The sequence below is a fragment of the Bos taurus genome, chromosome 6 (genome assembly GCF_002263795.3).
Source record: "Bos taurus isolate L1 Dominette 01449 registration number 42190680 breed Hereford chromosome 6, ARS-UCD2.0, whole genome shotgun sequence".
Classification (NCBI taxonomy): Eukaryota; Metazoa; Chordata; class Mammalia; order Artiodactyla; family Bovidae; genus Bos; species Bos taurus.
In genome coordinates, this window is record NC_037333.1 from 71,384,572 (window position 1) to 71,399,401 (window position 14,830).

The 14,830-nt window shown below is 37.5% G+C and overlaps 1 protein-coding gene across 1 annotated transcript in view; it reads left to right on the forward strand.

Annotated features, from left to right (window-relative positions):
* CEP135 (centrosomal protein 135) overlaps window positions 1–14,830 on the forward strand; it is a 75,980-nt gene that overhangs the window by 27,263 nt on the left and 33,887 nt on the right. The window contains 4 exon segments of the mRNA NM_001075406.3: window positions 5,152–5,304; window positions 6,181–6,184; window positions 6,187–6,332; window positions 11,334–11,411. Coding sequence (NP_001068874.3) covers window positions 5,152–5,304; window positions 6,181–6,184; window positions 6,187–6,332; window positions 11,334–11,411 — 381 coding nt within the window.

Sequence of the window (14,830 nt, forward strand, 5' to 3'; positions counted from 1 at the left end):
TGGGGTACACGTGTCTCTTTCCCTTCTGGTTTCCTCAGTGTGTATGCCCAGCAGTGGGATTGCTGGATCATAAGGCAGTTCTATTTCCAGTTTTTTAAGGAATCTCCACACTGTTCTCCATAGTGGCTATACTAGTCTTTCTTAATTTTCATTTTTGTAGTCTTCTGTGACTTTCTGTGACTTTAGGAACACTGCATTAATTAGGAAAACTGCTTAAGAAAAAAGTATAACATACTGATTCCTGGAAATTAAGGAAGATTAAATAGCTAATTATATATATGGGAAGAGTGCAGGGGCATCTGAGCTTCCAGAAACTGGATCCAGGAACTCATGCTACTGGACACCTCCTCTCTTTCTAATCTTTACTTTTGGTATCAGCTACATTTTCTTTCTTTGAGTAGAGTGGCTTTGTCTACATGGCAGGCTACGTGGCTTCATGCCATTCCCAGCCTTGGACCAGTCAGAAAGGCAGGCCACATTGTCCAGACCAGGCATCTTCCATGATAACTGTGCAACAGGAAAGGGTAAAAGATAGCAGTGAGCACTGGACAGATCATCCCCTTTGTCCACTAAAACCACGTTTGCAACTTGATGGTCTAAAGATGTATAAGGTTAATGATAATGCATAAGAGAGTAAAAACGTGTCCTCATTTTAGGTCTTACTTATTTTCAACATTTTATGACTATCATTTGTGTTTAGATTTTTCTTTCTTTTAAACATTGGAGTTAGAGGATTCCTGGAGGCTTCTATGACCCTAACATTATCTACATACTGGATAAAATTAGAGAAGTTGGAAGTGCAGTCATTAAAACTCAGGACATTTGATTTTAGAGTTGGCTGCATTTCCCAATGCTGTCATCTTTTTCCTGAAGTTCTTCTGCCTACAGCCAAATGGTTTTGAGACATTTTCTGATTAGACTGCTTTTTAACCTCCTTGGCTCGTGACTGAATTTGATTTAGAGTGTTAGTTTAAACACTGTGCTTTGTTATCTGTTAAGAGCACAATGAATTGGTGGGAACATACAGTGTAAGTTAATTTATGTGTACTGAGTTGGTTTTTAAGCTCCATATATACTTAGGAATCAAGAAAAATAAATCAGTTGATCACCTTCATTGTGTGGGACAGTCTTCTTCAAAAATGTTGATTAGTTTAATCAACTTATTAAGTAGAACTGAGTGGATAAGTGTCTCAGTACTTTTAAATATTGGATTTGTTTGCTTGGTGTGAATTCATGGTTGAAAGATAACTTGAGATACGGGTAAGGTACTGGTAAAATTAGGAGAGGCCTTCCCTCTTCATCTTATTTAGTTTCTTGAAATGTTCTAATGATACCTGACATAATTCATTTTGTAAAGTTTAGAAAGTTGGGACCTTGGTAGCATTTTAGAGTCCCAGTAGTAAATTTCAGGCATGGTAGGGAATAATGGGTGATGTATATGAGTGAAGTAGGTGGAGTGTAAGACAGTTGTGAGTGCTGTGAACTAAGGAGTAAATTCCAGCCTAAAACTGGGTGTTTTAAACATGTTTGGAAACAGTTGTTGGCAGACAACATAGACCTCTCTCAAGCTAGATTTAGTACAGGCTGAGTTTTCAACCCCTGCTTTTTATAGCAAATTGTTGGGCAGAGTTTCCTGGGATTGCTGCAACTCAGAAAAAATACTGACATTTTTCATATCAGTGATTTTTATCAACAAGATACCCATTGGTTCTTTGTTGTCTGTGTAGGGACAGCACTGGTCTCTTTGACCTTGTACTCACCAGACTTCCAGATGTGAGTTTTGGGTATAGTGTAATGGGAAATGCTTTGGAGTTGGAAACCTTATGGAAGCTTCAACTCCACACACTGGCTTTATGACCTTAGACAAGTTACCTAACTCATGGAGCCCTGGCTTCCTCATTTGCAAAGTGAGAAATGTGTCTATAACCTCTTATGAAGATTACATTACATAATTGTATAAGGGTCCAACATAACACCTAGTTCCTAGTAAATGTTTTATTTCTTTATTATTTGCTGGTTCAAAGCACATCTGCTGCTGCTAAGTCGCTTCAGTTGTGTCTGACTCTGCGACCCCATAGATAAAAGCCCACCAGGCTCCTCTGTCCCTGGGATTCTCCAGGCAAGAACACTGGAGTGGGTTGCCATTTCCTTCTCCAAAGCACAGGTGCAGGTAGAAAGTTAGATTTAATTCAGTAGATGTATACTGAGAGCATGCTACGAATGTGGCATCCAGGATACAAGATACAGAAGACCTATTTCCTGTCCTCAGTCTAGCATTGTGGGTATGTGTGCATGAGTTTGTGTGCTTGTGCGTGTGTGTTTAGGAAAAATGGAGTGATAAAAGGGAATTATTAACACAAATACATACATAAAGACATATTTAGAGACATGGGGAATTCATTCATTTTACTGAATTACATGCTAAGCACTGAAGATGTGGTGAGAAGGACCTACTGTGTCTCTGAGGGCATTTGCATTTTAGTGGTGGTGGTGGTTGTTCAGTCCTTAAGTCACGTCTGACTCTTTGTGACCCCATGGACTGCAGCACACCAGGCTTCCCTGTCCTTCACCATCTTCTTGAGCTTTCTCAAACTCATGTCCGTTGAGTCAGTGATGCCATCCAACCATCTCGTCTTCTGTCATCAGCTTCTCCTCCTGCCTTCTGTCTTTCCCGGCATCAGGGTCTTTTCCAATGAGTTTGCTCTTCACACCCGGTGGCCAAAGTATTGGAGCTTCAGCTTCAGCATCAGTCCTTCTAGTGAATATTCAGGGTTGATTTCCGTTAGAATTGAGTGGTTGGATCTCCTAGCTGTCCAAGGGATTCTCAAGAGTCTTCTCCAGCATCGCAATTTGAAAGCATCAATTCCTGGGCTCTCAGCCCTCTTTATGGTCCAACTCTCACATCTGCATATGACTACTGGAAAACTAGCCTTGCCTATACAGACCTTTGTCAGCAAAGTGATATCTCTCTTTTTTAATACTCTGTCTAGGTTTTTCATAGCTTTTCTTCCAAGGAGCAAGCATCTTTTGATTTCATGGCTGCAGTCACCATCCACAGTGATTTTGGAGCCCAAGAAAATAAAATCTGTCACTCTTTTCACTTTCTCTGCATCTATTTGCCATGAGGTGATGGGACCAGATGCCATGATCTTAGTTTACTGAATGTTGAGTTTTAAGCCAGCTTTTTCACTTTCTTCTTTCACCATCATAAAGAGGCTCTTTAGTTCCTCTTCACTCTCTGCCATTAGGATGGTAACATCTGCATATCTGAAGTTGTTGATATTTCTCCTGGAAGTCTTGATTCTAGTTTGTGAGCCATCCATCCTGGCATTTTGCATGATGTACTCTGCATATAAGTTAAATAAGGAGGGTGACAGTATACAAACTTGATGTAATTCCTTTCCCAATTTTGAACCAATCCATTGTTCCATGTCCGGTTCTAACTATTGCTTCTTTACCTGCATACAGGTTTCTCAGGAGACAGGTAAGGTGCTCTGGTACTCCCACCTCTTTAAGAATTTTCCACAGTTTGCTGTGATCCATATGATCCATACATACAATCAAAGGCTTTAGCGTAGTCGGTGAAGCAGAGTTTTTTTTTTTTTTTAGTTCTCTTGCTTTTCCTATGACCCAGTGGATGTTGGCAATTTGATGTCTGGTTTTAGTGATAAAGACACATTAAATATCCGGTTGTGTAAATAACTTTATAATTTCATTTATAGTAAGTGTTAATGAAGAAAGAATACGGGAAATATTCAGAATGCTATGAGAGTATATAGAGGGAGATCTAAATTAGATTGGAGAATCTGGAAGGACTCCTTACGGAGAGTGGCGTTTAAGCTGAGACCGAGACAATGATGAAAACAGACTGTCAAATCCTTATTCATTGAGCTGTCCTATTCTAAAATCTAGGCATACCACCTCCTTTCTGTAAAAATATTTTTATTTAAATATGGTTAAGTTATAGGTTTTCTTTTATCATTATTTAAGTGTTAATTAAGTCCTCACCCTAATTGCTTTTATCCTGTACAGATACATTTTACCCTTTAAGATGTACAGATAGCTATTCTCATTCATTTTTCCTTGACTTTTCTTGCTTAACCAAGAGGATAACTTATTTCCAAGTGGCAGGTGAAGGATCTTCATGGATATTTACCATTTACCAAGTGTCCTTTGGACATGGCATGTGCATAGTAGATATTGACCTAGATCAGGATGCTTTCCAATGTAGCAGAATACCAGATTGTCACTATCTGGGGCTTCTGCATATAGTACTTGAACATTAATATACCACAGACACCAGGTATACATTTACCATATTTATTTTCTACAGGAGGAAGTTAATGTTTTTTTTTTTAAGTTATAATGAAATAATAGGCATAATCTTGTTTTAGGAATGTTGGAAGTACTTGCTTATTCAGTGAATATCCTAATGTACACCGTCTGGTAGAAATATTTATATTTATCTGATTGCATAAAAAAAAGACCTCACCTAGGTTTGGTGCTGGGACAGTTGGGGGCTGGTATGCTTGGGAAATTGATCTTGGATTTAGTCTTAGGAAACGCTGAGGAATGTGCTAGGCTGTTAGAGTTACTTGTACTGGGTGAGCAGGTAAGCAGGTATACACATACCCTCTTGATTCCTCCCTTGGAGAGGGTTATAAACTAGTGATTCCCAATTCCAAATGAATCAGAATCACCTGGAGGGCTTGATAAACCAGTTACTGGGCCCTGCCCCCAAAGTTTCTGATTGAGTAGGTCTGGGATATACCTCAAAATTTGCATGCCTTGCACATCCCCAGATACTGCGTGCTTCTGGTCTGGGGATTATACTTTAGTTACAACACCAGTATAAACAACTGGGGGAGAATGACAATTGAAGCATCTGATGGGATCTATTTAAGTAGCATCAGTGGCAGCTGGGTCTCTTGCTGGGAACTTGAAAGCCTGGAAATTTGCCCCAGTATTGCCAGCATTCTCTCTCCTGCTCTCCTTATAGATTAATAATTGTATTCTTTAATTACATTAAAGGAAGTTGTGTTCTTTTTGTCTGTTCACATCTTTCAGTCAGTCTCATCATCAGCATCCTTGTGGCAACCATGTGGTGATAATTACAACAAATGATAACTTCTGTCTTGAATTATATTTCAGGGTGATTACGACTCGGATATCCATCTCATCACAAGAGAAAGAGACGAACTTCAGCGTATGCTAGAAAGATTTGAAAAGCACATGGTGGATATACAGTCCAATGTTAAATTATTGACAGCAGAAAGAGATAAACTAAGTGTCTTATATAATGAAGTAAGATATTGATTATGTAACACCAGTTAACTGTAATAGAACCAGTATATATCCTTTATATTACTGTAGTGTATGGATCTTAGGGCTATTCCTTCATAATTAGTAGTTTCTACTATCATCCTGTTCCCAAAGCAGAGATTTCTATTGTTTTTTCATATTTTTTTTTCCTCTTTTCTAGCCTGTCTATAGGTCACTTTGGGATAATTCCCTGTTTCTCAAACTGCTGAATGGGTCTCAGCCTGACTCTGAGTCAGGTGTGTCCTTGGGATTCACTCATGTTGAATTATGTGTATCTTACAGTGGGTAGCACTAACTAATTGGATACATTGGATATTAAGGTCTTAGCTTCGAGGGATAGGGAGGGGAAATTCACTGTAAGTTGGACCAGTTACAAGCCGCAGTTGTCAGAAGGCAAGGTGAGTCTGAACAAAGCATGGTGTTTATCACCAAAATTTGTTCTCCTACCAATCTCCCATGAAATCCTATTGCTATTTTGAGAGGAAGAGAAAGATATATGAGTTAAAAGGCCAAGTTGAAGAAGCTTTTTTTACTTTTGGAGTTTTTTTGGGATTCTGCAGTACAAATTGATCTACTTTCTGGGCTTTTCCTGCAGTTGGCTTAGATTTCAGCTTTCTTGGGTCTGCTTACTTAATTAGTAGTTGTCCATCTGCTATTTGGCTTTCAAAATTTTGTGGTTGGCACTTCTCTCCATCTTCTTGTCTTTTTGTTTTAATTATTACTATTATTACTCAAATCCTTTTACTCTCATTTTGGTGGCATTTGGGAAGAGAGCAAAAGTAGCATATGTTTAGTTTTCCTTTTTTTAACTGGGAGTATATACAGTGTTTTTTCATTTATATCTTTTACTACTTTAAGGCTCAGAAGAATTATCTGCACTAAAACAAGACTCTACCCAAACTACAGTTTCACATAATACTATTAGTCTTATAGAAAAGGAAAAAGAACTTGCATTATCTGACTTAAGAAGGATTATGGCAGAAAAGGAAGCTTTAAAAGACAAGTTAAAAGTAAGTAATTAGATTGACTTATTTTTAAAAGGTAATTTATTGAGAAAAAAGGAGGTCCTTTTTTATGTTTTCCTGTGATATAACTATTTTGAATCTAGATCAGGAGTTGGCAAACCATGGCCCATCAGCCAAATCCAGAACACTGTTTTTATATGGCCAACGTGCTAAGAATGGTTTTTACGTTTTAAAATCATTGAAAAAAATTGAAAGAAGAACATTTCATGACACATGAAAAATTGTGAAATTCAGATTTCATTGTTGATAATACTTACTAGTGGGAATACTCATTCATGTACATGCTGCAGTGGCAGAGTTGAGTAATTGCAGTAAAAACTGTTTGGTCCACAAAGCCTAAAACATTTATTAACTGTTTATTTATAGAAAAGAACCAACTCTGATCTCAATAGGAATTCCCTCATATGGAGGGAGATTATCTTTTTTTTTTTCCTTAAAAAAAGCTTCATTGAGATATTCACATATCATAGAATTTACCCATTTAAAGTGTATAATTCATTAGTTTTTAGTATATCCACAGACTTGTTCAGCCATCCCCACAATCACTTTTAGAGCATGTTCATTACCTCAAAAAGAAACTCTTGTACTGGTTAGCAGTCACTCTTAACATCTCCCAGCCTCCTCAGGCTTAGACAACCACTACATTCTCTCTCTAGATTTACCTCCTCTGGACATTTCATATAAATTGAACCATTCAGTATGTCTTTTTTTTTGTTTTTGTCTGGCTTCTCTAACTTAGCATAATGTTTTCAAGGTCCATCTGTTAGGTCATATGTAACAGTACTTTATTACTTTATATTATGGGGTAATATTCCATTGTATGGATAGACAGCATTTTCTTTATCATTGGGGTGGTTTCTGCTCTTCAGCTATTACGAATAATGGTGCTGTGAACATTTGTATACAACTTTTTGTGTGGGTATGTTTTCTTTTGTCTTAGATGTATACCTAGTCATACGATAACTTTAATCATTTGAGCAACTGCCAGGCTGTTTTTCCAAAGTGTTTGTGTCATTTTTAGTCCCACTGGCAGGGGTTAGAGTTCTAATTTCTCTGCATCCTTACCAATATTTGTTACTATCTATCTTTTTTGTTATCATCATACTGGTGAGTGTGAAGCAGTATCCTTTTTAATTTTGATTTGCATTTCCCCGATGACTAAAGTGCTTATTTTTATATGTTTATTTGGCCACTTGTATATCTTCTTTATAGAAATCTCTGTTCAGATCCATTGCTCATTTTTTTTGAATTGGATTATCTTACTGAGTTGTAAGAATACTTATATATTCTCAATACAATCCCCTTGTCAGATATATAATTTGCAGATATTTTCCCTCCCTCATTCTGTGGATTGTCTTCTCATTTTTTTAGTATTGTTATTTGAAGCACAGATATTTTAAAATTTTGATGAAGTCCAGTTTAATTTTTTTCTTTTGTTTGTGCTTTTGATGTCATATCTAGGGGGCAATATTTTATTTCATAATCTCTCCAAAATGTTAACATACATAAAGCACTTAACAGTGCTCAGTACATTAAAAGAACTCAGTGTTAACTATTATTGTTACTATTAAAGCCTCCATAGTTTACTTCCAATAAATATTATTGAATTAATGTTTAGAAATTAGTACCTAAAGTTAAGAATAAGAACTTTTAAGTTTTATAAAGATGGTCTTTATGTCATAGATTTTCAGTTCAAGTTTTGCCCCAACAGAGTACTTTTAATTTGAATCTTCTGAAAAATTACCTTCTAGAAAGTGCTTTTTTATAAAAATAAGTGTCACAGTTACCAAATGGAAAACTTCTGTGCAATATGGCAACTTTTAGTGCAAGCTACTGATTTATCCTTCATATCTATTGAAATGACTAAGGAATGTAAAAGTAGGATTAAAAAGTACAGTAGTACCAAAAACTCAGAAAAAGTGACATTCATATTACCAGACTCTTTCTGGATTACAGGAGGCAGGATTTATGAGTTTACAACAGATTTTTTACATAAAAACTCAACTAATCCTCTCAGTCATTAAGTCTCCTCTACTAGTTTCCTGTTATTTCACTGCCCACCCAGTTTTTGAACCCAGGCATCATCACTGAGTCCTCTCTCCCTGAAAACTCCTATCTCTCATTTAAGCACAAAGTCCTACTGATGCTACTTCTAATAATATGTAACATGTGTTACGCCCTTTCCATGTGGGAAACTGTTCTAAGTGTGTTTTACAAGGGCTTTGTCAGTAAGTCTTCACAGTTGCCTTTTCAGTTGGCAGTGTTTACAGATGCAGTATCTGAGTTACAGTGAGTTTAAATAATTTGCTGAACCAACAGACACATGAAAAGATGCTCACCATCGCTAATCATCAGAGAAATGGAACTCAAAACCACAATGAGGTATCACCTTATACCTGTCAGAGTAGCTATTGTCAAAAAGACCACAAAGAGCAAATGTTGACAAGGATGTAGAGAAAAGGGATTGTTTGTACACTGTTGGTATTATAAATTCATGTGGCTACTGTGGAAAACAGTTTGAAGATTCCTCAAAAACCTAAAAATAGATCTATAATAATATATGATCCAACAATTCTACTCCTGGGTATATGCCTGAAGAAAGGAAAAAACAGTAATTTGAAAGATATATGTTTATAGCAGTGTTATTTATAGTTCCCAAGATATGAAAGCAACTGAAGTGTCCATCAATGAATGAGTAAGGAAGCTGTAGTATGTATTTTCAATGGAGTACCAGTTGGCCATAAAAAAGAACTAAATTTTGCTATTTGCAACAATGTGGGTAGACTTGGAAGGCATTATGCTTAGTGAGATAAGTCAGAGGAAAACAAATACTTTATGTTATCACTTGCATGTGGAATCTAAAAAATGAAACAAGCTAGTGAATGAAAAAAACAAATACTGTATGTTACCACTTATATGTGGAATCTAAAAAAATGAAACAAGCTAATGAATGAAGAAAACAAATACTGTATGTTATCACTTAAATGTGGAATCTAAAAAATGAAACAGGCTAGTCTGAAAGACTCAGACTCACAGATACAGAGAACAAACTAGTGGTTACGGGTGGGGAGAGGGGTTGGGGGAGGGGCAAGATGGAGTAGGGAATTAGATTTCCCTGGTTGTTCAGTGGTTAAGACTGCACTTTCAGAACAGTGGATGTGGATTTGATCCCTGGTCTGGGAACTAAGATTCTATATGCTGTGATGTGGCCAAATAAAAATTTAAAAAAAAAAAAAAAATGTTTAAAAGAGGTACTAATAAATTTGTATAAAATAAACAAGCTACAAGAATATATTATACAGCACAGCATATATAGCTGGTATTTTATAATCATAAATGGAGTAAATTTTTAAAAACTGTGAACTATTATGTTGTATACCTAAGACCTATGTAATATTGTGAATTAACTATACCTTAATAAAAAAATAGTAATAATGATTTGCCCAAGATTACCCAGCTAATGAAGTCACAAAGACTCTGGCTCCTGAGCTCACAGTGGTTTCTCTTGCATCACTTTGCTTGTTTCTATTCCCCTATTACCATCCTATTCTGGCCATTATTCTCTCAACTGCACTAGTGTATCAGTGGCCTCTCAAATCTCTATTTTACAGTGAAGTCAGAGTCATTGTTCAAAGATGTAAATCTGCTTACTTCACTTCCTGTTTTAAAATCCATTAACTGTTCTCAGGGACTTCTGTGATTGGTCCTTGCTACATCATGGTCAAGCTCAGCCCTCCCCACCCGCTACTCCCCACCCCTCATTTTCTCAACTCCAGGCTTAATGGACTTTCTCGTGCCCCTGTCTTTAACATAGGCTATTGAAAACTCCTTTATCCCTTTCAGTCTCCTCACCTGGTTGATTTCTATTCACCCTTTAGAGCCAGGTTAGTCATTTCCTTACACAGGAAGTGAACTCTGGATCCCTGGTTCTCTTCCAGTACGTTGCCTTCAAGTTCCTTTTCCTAGCAAAATATTCATGAATTTTATTTTAATATCTTGTTTAAAGGTTTATCTTTACTAGACTATAATGTTTATGACACCAGAGACTTTATCTGTTTTACTGTATTCCTCACACCTTACTTGGTGCTTGGTATATAATATGTACTCAGTACTGGCTGAATGATTTAGTAAATGAAAAAAGGCCTCCAGTAGAGTGACTTTTTCAATGAAATATATAATCCAAACATCAGATGTCTTAACTTATTTTTAATAAATAGTAGTGAAAGTGTCAGTTGTGTCCACCTGTTTGTGACCCCATGGACTGGAGCCCGCCAGGCTCCTCTGTCCATGTAATTCTCCTGGCAGAGATATTGGAATGGATTGTCATTTCCTTCCTCAGGGGTCTTCCTGATCCAGGGATCTGGTTCTCTTGCATTGTAGGCAGATAGATTCTTTACCATTTGAGCCACGAGGGAAGCCCATTTTTAATGAATAACATGGATGGAAGTAAGAATTGGCGCGAAAAATTCTCGTAGAGCACAGCATATCATTTGTCCTGGACTTAGCATCAACAAGAGTCAGACAAGTTAATATAACCAAAAATAACAACACTTGTGTTTATATTATTGACCAGCTCCCTGTTGAAACTTTGAACTCTTGCATCACCCTGTAGTATTCTGTTTTCTGTATCTTCCTGATCCCATCTGTTGTTCCTTTGTAGTCTGTTCCTCTTACGTCTCCTCTCACGAGGGCATACTTCTGGGCTTACTTAATTTGCTGGGTTTTTCCCTTTATCGTTGTGCTAATGGATTGATCTGTATAAATCTTTATAAATGAACCCATATCAGTCTGTGTCTTCTGTCACAGTCACACATGGAGGTGGAGTGTAAAAGATGAAGAACTCTTGTTTTTGTTTTCAACCAAAAGCATCATTTTTGTAAAATTTCTAGTGATTTTCTTTCTAAAGCATTTCTGTGTTATAAAAAGACAAAATAGTACTGTAGAATTGCATTGCTTATGAACATCTTCTATAAAATTCTCTTACAGCATCTCCAGGAAATGAGTGTTTTTGGAAAATCAGAATTAGAGAAAACTATTGAGCATTTGACATGTGTTAATCACCAGGTAATTTATCAAACTGGATTTGGGGTATATTTTTTTGTATGAATGACTATTTCAATTATATTTTAATGTACTGTATGTTTTTAAAATTACAAAATAATATTTTAGAGAAGCTGTTTATTGGTGACTGACTAGGAGTATGTACTCTGAAGATTGAGTACCTGGGTTCATATCAATACATCTCTGTCATCTGTTTACTGTAGGCAAATTTCTTAAACTTTTTATCTGTTAATTTCTTTGTAAGATAGAAATGGTACTCAAACTTATTTCTTAGAGTTTTTGTGAAAATTAAATGAATTAATACACATCAAGAACCTAGAATATTCGCTGCCATATCATAAGCATTCATTAAGTGTTAGCTATGATAGTTGTTTGCTCTTTTGTTTTTTTTTTTAACAAAAAATCATGTAATATAGGCTTAGAGTAAAAGTGAAATTCCTTTTCATTCCTTATTGCTCTCACTAGAGATAGGGTTTTTAACAAATTGGTAAGTGTTTTGATAAATTTTTTTTTTCTCATTGTGTTTTCTTTTGGCTAGTTTCCTTTTCCATGTCTTCACTGTTTTTATTTATCTACTAATTTTATCATCTGTTTCAATCAACCTTGGGCCAGTTGATTTTTTTTCCTCTTCCACTTGGGTTGTATTTTCCTGCTTTTTTGCATTCCCAGTAATTTTAGATTGGATGTCAGACATTGTCTATTTTATTTTTTTGGTTGCTGGAGAGCTTATATTCCTAGAAACACTCTTGAAATTTGTCCTATGATACGGTTCAGTCAGATGGAAGTAGCTTAATCCTTTTTGGTTTTGCTTTTAAGCTTAATTAGGTGGGACTAGAGGAGCATTTAGTTTTGGACTAATTTTGTTTTACTGCTGAGACCAAATTTTTTTGGGTACACTCGCTACCTGTTGCCCCGTGAATTACAAGGTTTTCAAATGACTGATGGGAAAGAAACTATTCCTGACTTGGCATGAGCCCTCAGTACAGTTCCCTCTAGTTCTTTGATGGCTCTTTCCCTGGCCTTGGGTAGTTTTTTGTGGGCTGAGCTTCTGCTCAGCTGAAGATTCAGGGGGAACACTTTGTAGATCTCTGGAGCTCTAACCCTGTGCTCTTACTCCTCTAGTATCTGCCCTACAAATTCTAACTGCTCTGGCCTCCCTTGACTCTCAGTCCTGTAGTCTGAATTTAGGGGAACCACCAAGTCCAGCTGGGTTCCTTTTCCTGTGCCACAGCCTAGAAATTCTTCCAGCAACAAGCTGGAACAGTGATAGGACCCGTCTCATTTATTTCGTGTCTCTTCAGTTCAGTTCAGTTCAGTCGCTCAGTCATGTCCAACTCTTTGCAACCCTATGAATTGCAGCATGCCAGGCCTCCCTGTCCATTACCAACTCCTGGAGTTCACCCAAACTCATGTGCATCGAGTCGGTGATGCCATCCAGCCATCTCATCCTCTGTCATCCCCTTCTCCTGCCCGCAGTCCCTCCCAGCATCAGGGTCTTTTCCAGTGAGTCAACTCTTTGCATGACGTAGCCAAAGTATTGGAGTTTCAGCCTTAGCATCAGTCCTTCCAATGAACACCCAGGGCTGATCTCCTTTAGGATGGACTGGTTGGATCTCCTTGCAGTCCAAGGGACTCTCAAGAGTCTTCTCCAACACCACAGTTCAAAAGCATCAATTCTTCGCCACTCAGCTTTCTTAACAGCTCAACTCTAACATCCATACATGACCACTGGAAAAACCATAGCCTTGACTAGACTGACCTTTGTTCGCAAAGTAATATCTCTGCTTTTGAACCGTTGGTTATAACTTTCCTTACAAGGAGTAAGCTTCTTTTAATTTCATGGCTGCAGTCACCATCTGCAGTGATTTGGGGGCCCAAAAAAATAAAGTCTGACACTGTTTCCCCATCTATTTCTCATGAAGTGATGGGACCAGATGCCGTGATCTTAGTTTTCTGAATGTTGAGCTTTAAGCCAATTTTTCTCTCTCCTCTTTCACTTTCATCAAGAGGCTTTTTAGTTCCTCTTCACTTTCTGCCATAAGGGTGGTGTCATCTGCATATCTGAGGTTATTGATAATTTCTCCTGGCAATCTTGATTCTAGCTTGTGCTTCCTCCAGCCCAGTGTTTCTCATGATGTACTCTGCATATAAGTGAAATAAGCAGGGTGACAATATACAGCTTTGACGTACTCCTTTTCCTATTTGGAACCAGTCTGTTGTTCCATGTCCAGTTCTAACTGTTGCTTCCTGACCTGATATAGGTTTCTCAAGAGGCAGGTCAGGTGGTCTGGTATTGCCATCTCTTTCAGAATTTTCCACAGTTTATTGTGATCCACATAGTCAAAGGCTTTGGCATAGTCAATAAAGCAGAAATAGATCTTTTTCTGGAACTCTCTTGCTTTTTCAATGATCCAGCGGATGTTGGCAATTTGATCTCTGGTTCCTCTGCCTTTTCTAAAACCAGCTTGAACATCTGGAAGTTCACGGTTCACGTATTCATGTCTCTTAAGGGTCACTATACATCATTGCCTGATGCACAGTGTCTTTAAAACCATTGTTCCATGTATTTTGCCTAAATTTTTAGTAATTAAGGGTGTCTTATCACTCTAGCCTGCCCAGAATCGAAAGCATGACTTAATAAACTGGAAAATATATCTGAAGTACTAGAAGTCATTGAAAAGAGAGTAGGAGGTAGAAAATATAAAATAAGTTTAAACACTTAGAGAGTAAAGTGTCCAACATTTATTTAGTCAGAATTCTAGGAGATTATAATAGAATATGGGAGAGGCTGTATTTCATGATATAATAACTGATACTTTTCTAGGTATTATGGGAAACACAGAAATCCTCTGATTCAGAATGCACAGTGAATTACAGTAGCATGACAAAGCAATATAGATGAAAAGAAAATCCATACCATTTTTATAGCAAGAAATAATACAAGATGCCTATGTATAATTTTGAAGGATCTTAATAGAAAACATTTTATAACCTTATTAAGACATTAAGAAAGATCTAAATAAATGGAGTGAGGTATCAGTGCCAGGGTCCAGCCCCAGCAGGATCCAGGGGTACCCTCAGGATGACAACCTAGGCGAAAGGATAGCAAAGCAGAGATCAGGGCTTGATCTTCCTTGATAAACACAGAAAGCCAATAAAGCTCCTGGCGCAGAACTTGCTCTGTTCACGGAGGCCGCAGGCGCCCTCTTGGTGGGGTGAGGACGCAGGACGCCCCCTCCCTGGTGAAGATGCAGGGCGCCTTCCCGATCGGGTCTTAGAAGCCCAGGCAAAAAAGTGAACTCAGAGAGCCCTGTGCCCCAAGGAGTCATCCTGAAAGAAGAACAGAGAGAGAAAAGGAGGGAAAAGGAAAAAAAGAATGACACGGGGAGACAAGCTTCGGTGAGCGAGGCCCATAACTTTAT